Raw genomic sequence first — 14,198 nt, forward strand, 5'->3', positions numbered from 1 at the left:
AGGTACAGATTGTTCTGTGGTAACACTGTACGTCAGTTTCAGTGGTGGCTTTTTCTGGGCTCTGTCATATTCCACTGATGTTACATCTCACTCACTATAGCACACTTTTCAACATTAAAACATTTACTCATCAGTCTATGTAAACTCCCCTGAAATCCCCTGCACTTCTGTTCTCTCTCTCTCTTATCATTTGTGTTTATCTACTAATGTACAAAAAACTGGCACAATGTTTAAAACTGCAAATCTCTAAGACACACAATGACGTTTTCCGTGGTCTTACACAGATTTGGATACAAGAGCAGCCAACTGGTGTTGGATTTTCTGCTGAGCCCCAAGACAGTTTTGGTAGACGTATGCTGTGGCACAGTGGCTTCCCGAGGACTTAATATAATACATCTATAGCACTCACAGATGTGACAGGGGAATACATCGATCCTGGATTAGAGAGATGAGATTCACTGAGGTGACCAAAGCGGAGAGGGGACAAGGATGGAGAGATGGAGGAGGAGGTGACTGGAATGGTGTGTGAGAGAGAATTAGAAGAAGAGGGTTAAGAGAAATCTTAATGGAGAGAAAAGGAGAAGAAGAATACACTGCAAGCTGTGGCAGTCAGACCTCTTCTTCTGTTTTATTCCAGTGAAACAAAGAGATAAAGGTGCCAACAGAGAAGGTGGGCGACAGAAAGGCCTCTGTCTCTTCTCTTTTACCCACAAATGTGCTAATGATCTCCTGTTTTATGCACTCAGATTGATGCAATGTCCTTATCCTTATCCTGGTACAAGTGATGAAGGTGATGGAAAATATCAGTGCTGACCGAGAAGGGATGATAAAAAGAAAATGAGCAAAGGAGAGAATAAATAAATTATAACAGATCCTGGACTGAAGATAATTTAAAAACTACATTTACAAACTTCCATTCACCTGAACAATACTGGTGCTGCAATACAGAATGAATCAAATTAGCTTTTATGTCTGCAGAAAGATCCATGTAAGATCCATGTCTGTATGTACTTTAAATGATTTTAGTTCATTATATAACAGCACAGGCTAGACAAGGAAGTCTTGGTTATGTTGCACATTTAAGAAGAAAATGTTGAAACATGACCATGTTGTTGAGTGATAATGTGCTGACAACATGTGCTTACACAATTTCTATGTTAAATTGAATAATTTTGGACCTATTGTTTTTATTTGCTAATTTATTGTTTGACCACTTAAGGGCAGTGAAACACAGCATATGCATATTGTCACCCACAAGTTGATATGGCAATAGTAATAGCAATTGCCTCTTGACACATCTAGCAAACTCACAACGAGGTGAGTTGTATTTTGGAATGTCTGACAAATGTAAGTGTTTACTCTCCTTTTAGTTCTGTTTTGTTCTCCACCAACTCCTGAGGGTGTTATTATCCAGTTCGAGCTGCCACAACAACAAAAGGGAAACGCCCCATATAGAATTTTAACAGAAGATAATTCATTAAATGAAAATTAATGAATTCACAACATAACTAAATATTTCACAAAACATGTGTTGATGATGTCAGTAGAGTCAGTGGTATGGAGTGTGCATGGGTGAAACATGTATGTGCATGGTGTAAAGTGCAGAAAAATAAACTAAGGCAACATAACCCAGACCACCAGATGCCTGTAGGGAGGAGCAGAGAGCTACACACAGCAGAAGCAGCAGCAGCAGCAGCCACAAGCCGTCAGAGGAGAGTGACCCAGCCTGTTAGCTGCAGCCAGGCTTTATCTTTGGGAACACCAGCATCAGGTGCTCCTAGTTGGGAAATGAGCCACCTGTGAATAAGTAGTAAAACACACGATGACAAGGGGACATCACAAGGAAAATATCTGACTCTTTATAATCATCAAAATCATAATCATAACATCACTCAAAATCATAATCATATTAATTGTAATAATATGTTTTTATTTATATGGCACTTTCAAAACAACTGTTACCAAGTCCTTCACAAACAAATAAAAGAAAGAAGGAAACAATCAAATACAAAAGCACAGTCAACAAATAAAATAACATAAAACAGTTAAACATAATGATAAAATAATGGATAAAAGTAACACATAAAATTAACAGATAAACTTAAAATAGATAAATAGATAAACATGTAAAATAAATAGCCATATTGTAGAAGTAAGTTTTGAGACACAAGGTAACAGAAGGTTATGTATTTTCTTGTCTAAGTGCTGGTAAGTTATTCCAAAGGGTTGGAGCCCTGACAGCAAAAGTCCTCTTGCCCCTGGTCTTCAGCCTTGACCAGGGAATAGCTAGCAGGGCCTTATCAGAGGATCTCAAGCCATGGTCTGGTGAATAATGATTTAGAAGCTCAGCCAGGTAGCTCGGTGCCATACCGTTCAGGGCCTTAAAAGTTGAGAGAATGTTTAAATCAATTCTACACCAGACAGGCAGCCACTGAAGGGAAGATAAAATAGGGGAGATATGATCATGGTTTCATGATTTGGTTAATCGTCTGGCAGCTGAAGCTGTGCAAGGCATGTTTTGGCCAAGGCATGTAGACAGTGCATTACAATAATCCAGGTGAGAAGTGATAAAAGCATGTATCATTCTTTGTAGCTTATTAAAATAAAAGATTATTAAAAGATCTAATGCGAGAGACATTTCTGACTGAGATAGCCTTGTCACATGGGACTTGAGAGTGAGGTTCTGATCTAAAATAACTCCAAAGTTTTTAATATTGGTTACCAGATGCTGAGCTAGAGAGCCAAGAGCAGACAGAACTTGGCCATGAGGGTGCTCAGGGTCTATAATAAGGATTTCCGTTTTGGAGGAGTTAAGCCGAAGACAATTTTACTGCAGTCCAATCTTAAAACACAGTTAGGCAATTATGCAGGGACAATAACTTAGCTAATTCAGATGGTTTGAAGGGCACATACAGCTAAGTATCATCTGCGTAGCAATGAAATGAAATATGGAACAGTTTGATAATGTGACACAAATGGAGTAAATAAAGAGAAAATAACATTTGCCCCAGAATGGAGCCCTGTGGCACTCTATACATAGACACTGCTTGAGAGGAGGTAAATGGGTGGGGTGAATCTTTCAGCAAATGTCCTTAAGCTTATCGATAAAAAAGGTTGAAAATCTTTCACAGTCTGCATTAAAGGTAAAAGGGAAACCAGGAGAACCGCTAAATGTTCTTAAATGAGAAACTAGGCCTCTGCTGGTTGGAAGTGATGAGCTTTAAAAAGTATTTTACTTTTTGTCATTTGGTGCTGGACAGCTTAACTACATTCAGTTTATCAGAGCTTTTTCAGTGAACATCTCTTGAAATGATGATGATGATGAGAGTGGTAAGAATGAACCAAAAGTCAAGCAGTGGGAAAACCAAAACAATGAGCTTAGAGTTGCTACAATTCTCTGTAGTGCTGAGAGGGACCGTGGAGTCTGGTGATGAGTCTGTGGCTTTATTCACTATGACCAACACCTTTCACATACATATAGTCATATATATGTATCTATTGTGAACATAAAATAACATAACATTTGGAGATTGAAATAGATTCCAAGTAAATTGATTTGAATGTAAAATCACAGCCAGTCTAATGAAAGCAAATTTGTTTTCGACTCTTGATCTATAGTGTTTAAGGATATAATTAGGTCACATGCACTGTGAGGATATGCAAACATTCCTGGGTGACACTGACCATGTTCAAATTGTGCAAGTGTAAATATTGTGTGTTTTCAGTTCAAACTGCAGGTCATCTAAGCAGTACAGTTGGACAAGTAGAGAGACATCTGTTTTGTTTAAAATGGACAGTATTATTTTTTTTATCCTAGACTAAGGCAAGCATTTCATAGAGGGTTTTTTTAAAAACAGCAGCCTCTTATAAATGCTGTGTCATTGCTTCAGTATGAATGCAGACAGCTCCTGTTTATTTTTGGCAGCCTCGATAATGTCCGTAAATCGTTGGTGGGGTTTACAGATGACGGGAATGCCACAGATGCCAAGCCAGATTTACTATTTATATTCATATTTATTTGAACAGAAATACTAGAAGCAAGCAATTGTGTGAGCTTGCAACAGGTCAAGAATAGTGGGAGTGTCTTGTTTTATGAGGATTTGGCAGGACATACCAGTGAGCCATGCCTACTTGGGAGAGGCTGGCTCCCTGAAATCTCTAAGAGGGCAGAAGGGGTCAGTTTAAGGGATGGGATGTCACCTCAGTGGGGTGTGGTCGAGGGTATGCAGGGGTAAAATTCCTGGTTTACATTCCACAGTGCTTTCAGATTGAATTTGGGGTGTCTGGGTACCTCAGCAACAGACCATGTGCAGTACCAGTGGGGTTCTGAGCCTGGGATCTTTGACACATACCCACGTTTCCTCTTTATTCTTTTCAAGTGTCTTTAAATACCAAATAAGAGTATGAACACAATCATAAACAATGAAGAAGATTAATAGCATGTTAAGTCAGCAATGCCAAATAAGCCTCCATACAGTGCTACGCCCGAGAGTTAGTGCGCGCATGTGAGGAGACAAATCGTATCCTCTGGGAATAGATCAGGTCCGCCACATACAGTCCAAAGTTGACGAAGGAGAACACTGCCACCACGACTTTGCTGTCCCATGGACACCTCCCCTGAGGGCATGATGACGGTCGCTCAGGGGAACCATATTTAGTGTCAAAACAGAACACCGGCCACACCACTGATGCACTCAGGTAGAGTAGAACCTCCAGTAGGGTGCACACCACCACGAAGCGATCAAAGGACATGCAGCGCACGGCCTTGGTCCGCCCACACACGGTCATTATGACCACCAGTGTAGTCAGAACAAAGCAGAAAGCATAGACGACAACGCAGTAGATTGTGGCAACATAACGTGAATATTCGCTCCTATTGGCCAAAGCTCCAAAGATGATACAGGCTACAAAGCCCTGAACAACTTTGAGGAGACCAGAGACGGTGGCCATGTAGCCCACCATAGTCTGACCTGGCCTGGCTCGGCACAAGGCCACTTCAGCCCCATAGGCCAGAGTACCCAGGATGGAACAGACGGTCACAGCAATGCGAAAGTTTCTGACATCACAGCCGGCGTAGGGGCATTCAGATCGGACAAAGAAGAGGGGGTAGACCACAGAGGCTGTCACATACCTGAAGACAGAAAAAGTGTAGATAGGATATCATTAAATCAGGGGAAGAAATATGCTATGGAGGTCATAGGAGGGCCAATAAATGGAAATTAGTTTATATGTATGACAAAATAATCTTGACTTGTCCACTTACTAGCTTGTCAGAGCATTCAACCATTCATTTAGTGCATGGATAACAGATGGTTGTATACAGGAAGGAAACCGTAACCTCTGTCTCAGTTCAACAATGGCTACATCCACTTATCAAAAGTATGACCACTAATTCTAATGTTCTCAGTGTTCCTCACTTGGGTCACATGATGACACCTGATTCAGTTTTATTTATTTATGAAGACCCATGAGATAAGTTGAAAGTCCTGGCAAAGCTAGTGAGTGGATCTTGAGCTGACATCATTTTGTATTTAACCATGCATTATTTTGTGCATGGTGGAAGTGTAAGAAACTGTAAACACAACAATGCCATGTTAACCCTTTAAAAAGTTGACAAGGCGAACATGTTAACAAACAGTGGTTTATCTATACGTGACTTACAAGAGTGTCGCGAAGGCTGCACATGTGACGGTGAGGTTGTCCCAGGATATGGGCAGGCAGCTGTAGAGACGAGTAGCATCCAAGAAGAACACCAGAACTGACATGGCGAAACAGAAACACCACGCCGCCATACAGAACACACCCTGGGAACCGCTGTAGCCAGCACTGTGGGTTACCATGGCGATCACAGCACAGCCCATGGCTAACTGACAGAGACGGGCAGCACCCAGAGGTGAGCAGAGTGCCCTCATGTTGAGGTACGGACCACCATGTGAATCCATAACTAGGTAGGTGTACAGTAGGTGAACTCAAGAAATAAGGATTCTACAGTGAGATCTTCAAGAGGTAAAATCGTCAGGGCCTCAAAGAGATTTTGAATGTCTAGGAGTTGCACAGTTGAAGTTGATGTGGAGGTCCAATCTGAAGTCTAGGGACTATTCTTGTGCAAAAATGTGATCCAGAAATAATGTCCAGTCTTTCTCATTCCATCATCTTGACAATATCTATCACAGAAAAGTATAGATGTATGAAATCATATAAAGAAATAATAGTAGTCAGTTACTCCTGTCATGAAGCAGCATCTCTCAGCCTTTGCTTCTCAGTCTGTGTCCCTCTCTTGTACTTCCACTTTTGCTTTTCACTCCTTCAGATGAAATCATAACACTGTTTTGGTCCTGGAAAGCACCGCTGCCTTATTTTAGAATAAACAGATGTCTCTACTTTTCTACTTTTAACACTGCTGAAACTTCCAGTGTCCTTAATGAACATGTGGTTGGATGTCCGGATGCTCAGGTGTTTTAAGGTGATATTTTTACCTTGTGTTGATTGATTTTGAATGCATTGTTATGCTGGGTCGCCCCCTTTCTCAGCTGTGTTTACAGATTTGGTTGGGACTTTCTGATTCTGTATTGGTGAATCAGAGTATGTCACAGTCACACAGTTTGTCATAAACACAGGTGTAAATCTCTTTGAAATCTTCTTTAATAGCTGAAGCTGGCCAGGCAGGCACACACACTCACCGTTGTGCTGAGAGAACACACTGACTCATATTTCACAAATATCCAGACTGAGTATTGTGAACCCTGCAAACCAGGAAGGATGGTTTGAAGTTCTGATGCAAGTGTATCATTGTGTGTTGATAAATTCCTCTCTCTATGATGAAAAGTTGTAGATCCTCTTAGTCCAGGATGTTTATTAGAAAGCTGTCAGTCGAGCCATGACTTCTAGGTCTTCTGCTACAAAGCCACAGCATTGGTTGGTCCGGTCAAACCCTTCGGCTGCAATGGTTCAGTCCAATGTCAGAATGTCTTTGCGAATCTTCTTGAATCTCTTACCCAGATAAGTTCGGTGTATATCTGTTGCTGTAGACATTCATAGCCACCACAAGCTGTCCGTCCTCAAATGTCAACCCTCATCTTCTCACTTTCTCTCTGTAACACACTCTTCCTCCTCACACACTTTCTCCTTCCTCACTGACCCTCTCTCTACTATGAGGAGGGGGTGCTGCCAGTCAGTCAGACAAGAATGGAAGTTATTTAGGGTTGGGCCATCACCAGATAAGTGTTGGAGGGATGTTTATATGTGGTTCAGCATGGAGTTGGGGTACGCAGACACATTACAGACCTCTAATGAGGTGAGGCGACATGCAATCTGTGCACACACTATGACCAATATTACTTTAAATTTTTATAGATATATTCTATAACTCTTGAATTTTATTTAGGTATTCCAGTGTGTCTTTCACCTGAGTTTATCTGCATCAATAATGCCATATCCAATGGCTTTTTAAAGGTGCATTAATAGATTGTTATGGTCACTTGGGGGGTAATATCAAACTGTAAATACAATATTAAAGTCTAACTAAGTCAAACTAAAATTAAATCACTTGCCCTCTCCTTTGAGAAACAAAAATCAGAAACCAAAAGGAAGTAATTTATTGTTTTACATTATTTGGTTTCATGATGGTGCTCCCTAGTTTTACATTAATTTCATGACATGCAATTTTGTTTAAATTGCTGTAGACCTTATCTTTAATAAAGAAATAATGTGATGCTCTATCATATGTAGAGTGGACAGTCACACTAAGCCTGACAGCATCCTGCTGTGCCACAGAAGAGTACCAGACTCAAATTCAAGAGGTTGTCATATATAGCACATACACATACTATATACTACTCTCCAGAGACTGAAAACCAGAGACTGAACCTGATTATTTGGATTTAAAGTGATCGTAATCTTTGTAGAGTGGTGTGACTAATTGGTGTGTTTTTAAAAGCAACAGTGAGGTTTATGGAACAGAGGAACGCTATATCAGGCTTGATATATCGATGATAATAATAAACATATGAAAAATGCCAGCAAGGGGCTGAATGTAGCAGCCGCGGGAGTACATCTGTAGTGATGGTGAAGGCACCGGCATCCGCAATGCAGCCAGAGGCAGTGAGGAAGAGACTGGACAGAGAGGGCCCTTTCATAGGCATGGCTCCCACAGCAGTGCCACTTGAGCATCTTGTAGCCTATATCTACAAACCATTTTCCTGTGGGACCAATGTACAGTGCCTGAAAATGGATCAACTGTGACTGCAGATCACCAGTCATGACAGGATTATTGGACTGCAACGTCATGATTTTCACTGAACATAGCTTAACAGCGGTATTAAGCTTCCGGGTAGCTGCATTCCCCGGGCGGAAAGAACAGCTAATGACTCCAGTTAGACCAGAGGGGCGTGGGGTCTGTGCATTTATGTTAACAAAGCTTACATGAACAATGCCATCATCGAGTGGTACTGCTCTGCTAACCTAGGATAGCTCATATCTGCTCAGAGAGTTTACTGTTGTGACTACAGAATACATCCTGCTAATGCTAAGCCTGCAATTAAAGAACTGTAGGCTACCATTAGCTAATAACAGACTACACAGCTAATGCTAAGGCGCTGTAGTTCTTATACGGTGTTAGTGGAGGGGTCTTTCTAGCATGACACCATCTTAACTAAGAGGCAGTAAAGTACAAAATGTTGGGTTTGCACCGGTGGTAATTTAACACGATTATGATAAGGCTGCCTGTCAGCAGGTTTACAGACAGCTGGCTAATGGTGGGCTCATCGGGAGGGGGGTCTTAAAGAGACAGGAATTAAGACTGCCTGTGAAGAAATTATGTGAAATTCGGGGCTGCATAAACAGCCAGTGTAAGATAAATAAGGATTTTTTAAATCTCTGAGTCATGCAAAGCTACTCAAGAAGAGTCCTGGAACAAAAATATAGAGCTGGAAATTAGCACAACAAGTCTCCTTTAAAAACAATAAGCTTTGAGAAACAGAGTAACAAAACATACATAATGTGAAAGAGAATGGAGAAAAGCATAAATGATAATTTTATGTCAAATGAAACAGTCAAATGGTAAAAGTAAGCAAAATATCCACTTCAAAGCTAATCCTAGATTCCACAGACTGTGTCAATTTGTCTTTTGTAGACAATCACGGACCAGGATAAACCTTAACTTATTTACATTAAGAGGCACCTACAAACCCTGTAAAATATCTCTGGTGGTGCCACCTCATATAAAGGGCAGATGATGTTATTTGGCACTGGAAACTGGATGTTAAAGGGATTATAAAGGAGATGAAGCAGGTCAGCAGGCTGGGGTAAAAAAGGTGAAAATTAAACAATAAATGACTTAAGGCAAAGAAAAGCAAACAAATAACATCTGCAGCCTCACAGCATGTTGCAACCTACTCACATTTTATCCTTGCACTTGCTCAGGTAAATATGGGGGTGGGCTACACAGATAATACTACTACCAGCATACAGAACACAACACAATTATAAACACTAGATTTCTGTGTTACTACTGACATTCATAATCTTTTATAAACACACAAATAAAGTCAACAGTGTGCCAAGTTCAACCAAATGTAATTCACTACAGAACAACTTTACCCATGTCCCTGCATCCTAACAATACCCAGCCCCCCTCTCACTGCTAAGAGGACCTAAACATGCAAACCTGGTTTCATTATTGGTGATTAAGCAGCTAATCTACCCCGAAAAACACAGGCAGAAAAACTGAAAGAACATGAAGAGTGGGCTGACCCTTCTACCAGATGATAAACCTGCAAACAAAGATAAACCACACATATCAACCAACCACTGTATTCAATTATTAAAACAAACAAACAATCATAACAATGTTGGGGGAAATGGTCTTTTTGAAAAAGAGAGAGGATCACAATTCCTAAACCATGTTTTGGGTTAAACCTTATAGTAATGTTTCAGCAGCAGGGATCAGAACAGTCAGTGTATACAAAACTATTCTCTCATCTCAAGATTACCAGCAGCATGCAGGAGGCTTCATGCTGTTTTTTATCATACAGTATCTATCCTCAGGTCTCTGTCTCCACCTGCAGGTGTGTGACAGACCGTGGTCCACATCGGTTAAAATAAATATCAAAATTATACAAAACAGCTGCATAAATACTAAGGTGACATATAGTCATTTGATGGAGTAATTGACAGTAATGCAATTAAAAAGATCTGAGAACTAACAGGGAGATTTGCCTCTTGGAATATTGAGAACATTTTTGTGAATTCTTTTTGCAATTTATGCTAAAGTCAAAGTTAAAGGCACAAACACAATTCCTCATGTTGATCTCTTCATAAACTCTCATGCATGTGTATGCATCTTACAATGACACTGCTCATAAACCTGTTTAATGACCTATCACGGTATTCAGGTGGCCAGAAATGCTCCATGCTGAATTGCGTCTCTCAGTTTGTTGTTGAGTTCTGCTGCTCCCAAGTGGTCAAATCCCCCCCTCCTCTAATGCAGCTTTAATGTGTTTGAATGTGTGTGGGACAATTCTGTTTTAGACATGCTTCTCTGATGCTTACAAATCTCTTATCCAATTTTTCAAAATCTTTATTCATTTTTTGTATTAGCAAAGGGGAAAGAAAAATGTAACGGATCAAATAGGAAGCTGGTTCTGCTGGTGGAATCAGCAGGGACCAATAAAGTGGCAACTATGAAGAGTTATTTAGTTGTCTCACATCAATGTAAGAATCTCACTATTTAACTTAAAAACAAACCTGATCATCTTAATAGTTCTGAAATAGGACCTTAAGTATTTGGAGTGAGTCACATGATATAATACAGAATCAGAATGTATTTGAATATTTTTTATATAACACAGCTCATCTTTATTTCAGCTTGTAGCTACTGGTTGTGAACATTAATTAGAATGCCACTAAAAACTGTTTCTCCCAACAAAAGGTGATTAGACATCTTTCAATTTTAGTTATTTCAGACTTTTTTATTTGCAAAATTTAAATTAATTTCAATTCACTAAGCTGCATTATCGAAAGGTATGCATAAAATTCAGTAATGGATTTTGAAAGGACTCAATAAGTGGGTTTGACACTTGATTTGTGTTCTATAAAATGCTTTCAAACCCCATCCTTATGTGTGTGTGACCTTTTCTGAGACGTGGACAGAAATTTGAATGAATACTATGTGGACTGTCCCCACGTCTCATTTTGATGTGACATCACACAAAATCATGATGTCATAGTTGAACCCAAGTGATGTCATAGATGACATCATAATATATCAAAGTGGTCAAAAGTGAGTCAATGTTTTGATTATCCCCTCAATTCAGCACAAAGTCAAGCAGATAAAACACACTGTGAAAGTTTAACATTGACAAGGAATGCAAACTAGTTTCTTGATGGACGGACAAGGTGACTGTTCTGACTTTGCTCATGGGGTAAACTCCCAAGAAAGTCAACTGTTTATCCTGAATATCACATGGCAGGGGTTGCTCACAACTGAAACCCGCAACGCTGTACTTCAGGAGGTTGTTGATATCTTGGATCGGATCTCAGAGTCCTCTGAGGAAGACGCTGACAACATAGACATCTTACAGGATTCAGAGATTGAGGTCGGTGCTGAGGTGGAGGTTGACATGGAGGCCGGACAAAATGTTGGCGGAGAAGAAGAACAGGACGAGCCACACCCTGAAGATATTGGCATTGAGGACGTTCATGATGAAAACGTCATGAATGACTCGCAGCCTGGAGGATCCAGGAAGCGAGGCAGGGAGGAGGACAGTGATGAGGAAGAGAGTAGCATCAGACACGCCCCACGACCTCCTCGAGTTGAGGAAGATGAGGAAAGCTTCAACATGTACAGATGGAGCTGGAATTACTCTTCAGATAGTGGGCACTACAGTGAGAGTGACACTGATAGTGAATGATGTGTCACACTCAACATCAAACTCTCTCTCTATATCCAGTAAACACACCATGAGAAAAATAATAAAGAAAAAAGAAAAACATTGCCACCCTCCAAACAGAATATAGCACTGTAGCCTTATAATCGTCCAATATTTGACCACAAACCCTAAATTATTGTATTACACACCCCAGATTGATCATGGATCCTTAAAATCCAATAAACAGCCACTGCAAACCATGAGATGCAGCTTTACCACACTTCATTTAAAGAATAGGTTTAGATTTTTTCCAAGTCTGTCTGAAAACAATAGTCAATTTCCCAAATGAACTGTTTTTTTCTTGCTGTAATCGTTCCTCCTGTTCATACTGATCATTAGAAGGCTCTCAAAATCCATTTTACAAGTTTATCTGAAGGCATTAATACGATGCTTAAACTTCCATGGTTAGTCACAGTCTTTTTTTAGTATGAAATGTTCTCTGTGTGTACTATAACAACAAGGAAAGACCTGTAGTGTATATACATGAAAAAACTGATTTACAGATTATACTACAACATACTAAAGAGCTTTTTTTTTTAAATGTTGGGATGTACAGGTGCAGGTTGTACATTTCTGATTTGGTCCTAAGCAACAACCTTTTACACATTTTTATTGTGCCTCTTACCCATAATGACTGTAGGATATTTCTAAAAAAACACAACATCAACTAAAGTAAAAACACTGCTCCTCTTTCCAAGTCAGTTATGATCTTGAGGAGACGTCTGTCTTCCCCACAGTAGCCACCAAGGGGCGCTGTTGCAACAAAGCAGCAGTCCAGCACAGCTAAAGTACCCTGGGGGCCCCATGTGCTCACAACAGCTACTCACTACACTACACAGCCTTTGAATGCCCAACTCTGTCTGTACAATAAGCAAATGATTCAAATTTGACATTATAATAAATCAAGGAAAAGATAAGACACCTTTGAGATAGGGGTAACTCAAATCTCTTGTTTACAAGGTTGTTTGTCTGCATCAGAGTTGAGTAATATGAACACACACACACACAACCAACACAAACTCCATAAACTGCCTCTCTAAGTGCCTGCGGCTTTATTTGGCATCAAAGACTCCAGGGGCAGTTGGAAGTAATTAATTTGCAAAAGGAAGACAGAGAGAGGGTGTGTGTGTGTGTGTGTGAGACAAGTTGGTGGAATGCGCACACACACACACATACATACACGCAGCTCCCCTCTGTGTTCGGCCTCTTTTTGAAGTCCCTCCTGCAGCTAAAAGACTGAATGAGGAGGCAGCTGGGCAGAAGCCATATTGAGTGTGTTGTGTTTGTGTGTGTGTGTGTGTGTGTGTGACAATGACAACTTGTGAAAATATGGCTGCTTGTTTACTATCATCAGTGGACGGTTAGACACTGTAAAGTTAAGGCATGCGAGTGTCAGAGGCCGCAGGAATTTATGGATCATGAGGTCTGTCACAGCTGCGGTCTCCATGGTTCGTAGAAGGCACCTGAAAAATGTGGATGTGCCGTTACACACCGTCCTTCACTTGCTTACTAACTCGCTCTGGTCTCTGATAGTGCTGTGACAAGACAGGGCAGCTAACCTCTCTCAGGTGTAACCTCAAATACACCCAATTATATTTATCTATGACTTTATATATATGTCCTACAAACAGAAATACAGGTGCTTTGTATTTTTACTGCCCTACAAAGACAGAGCATGTACTGATACAATGAAGTTGAGGAATATGTTTTCAGTCAGCTTTCATTTTGTGTCATTTTAATCATTTCAATAATTGCCACAGAAGACACATAATACTAAATCTTCAGATAATGCACTTTCCTTTCGATAATCAGAAGTTCTTATACAACATAGCGCAAAGTCAAGAGGTTGTGATCAAACTATCAAAGCTCTGGAGCAGCATTCCTCCACATGTGCGGCGGCGTCTGCCTTACACAGAACTACTCTCCAGAGACTGAAAATGTGATGGCTGTTATTAATCTTTGGAGCCGTTTCTAAACAAACTAACGTGACTGTAATCTTTGGGGTGAGTGAACGTGTCACCCAGTGCAGCTGTGTGACTTCATCGATGTTTTTTTAATGGTTCTTGGACGGCAACCGAGTCCTACGGCACAGAAGAATTCAATACATCAGCCTTTGGATACAGACACAATACTTATAAGTAGGATGAGTTCATTGTTGGTTTGGCTCTTCACATGAGATTTATTGATAATGAGAAAAATATTTTTAAAAATGAACCAGTCTTATCCTTTCTATTGTCCAGAAAAAAATATTTAATTTTAACATCTAGGTCT

At 40.2% G+C, this 14,198-nt stretch overlaps 1 protein-coding gene across 1 annotated transcript; it reads right to left on the reverse strand.

Moving 5' to 3' along the window:
• Positions 1–4,479: 4,479 nt before the first annotated feature.
• Positions 4,480–5,942, reverse strand: LOC128366367 (myeloid-associated differentiation marker-like protein 2). The gene is made up of 2 exons (XM_053327058.1): positions 5,662–5,942; positions 4,480–5,131 (listed from the first exon to the last, which is right to left on the reverse strand). Exons 1-2 carry the CDS (start codon positions 5,940–5,942, stop codon positions 4,480–4,482), a joined length of 933 nt encoding a protein of 310 aa, XP_053183033.1.
• Positions 5,943–14,198: the final 8,256 nt, after the last annotated feature.

The sequence above is a fragment of the Scomber japonicus genome, chromosome 2 (assembly GCF_027409825.1).
Source record: "Scomber japonicus isolate fScoJap1 chromosome 2, fScoJap1.pri, whole genome shotgun sequence".
NCBI classification, from domain to species: domain Eukaryota; kingdom Metazoa; phylum Chordata; class Actinopteri; order Scombriformes; family Scombridae; genus Scomber; species Scomber japonicus.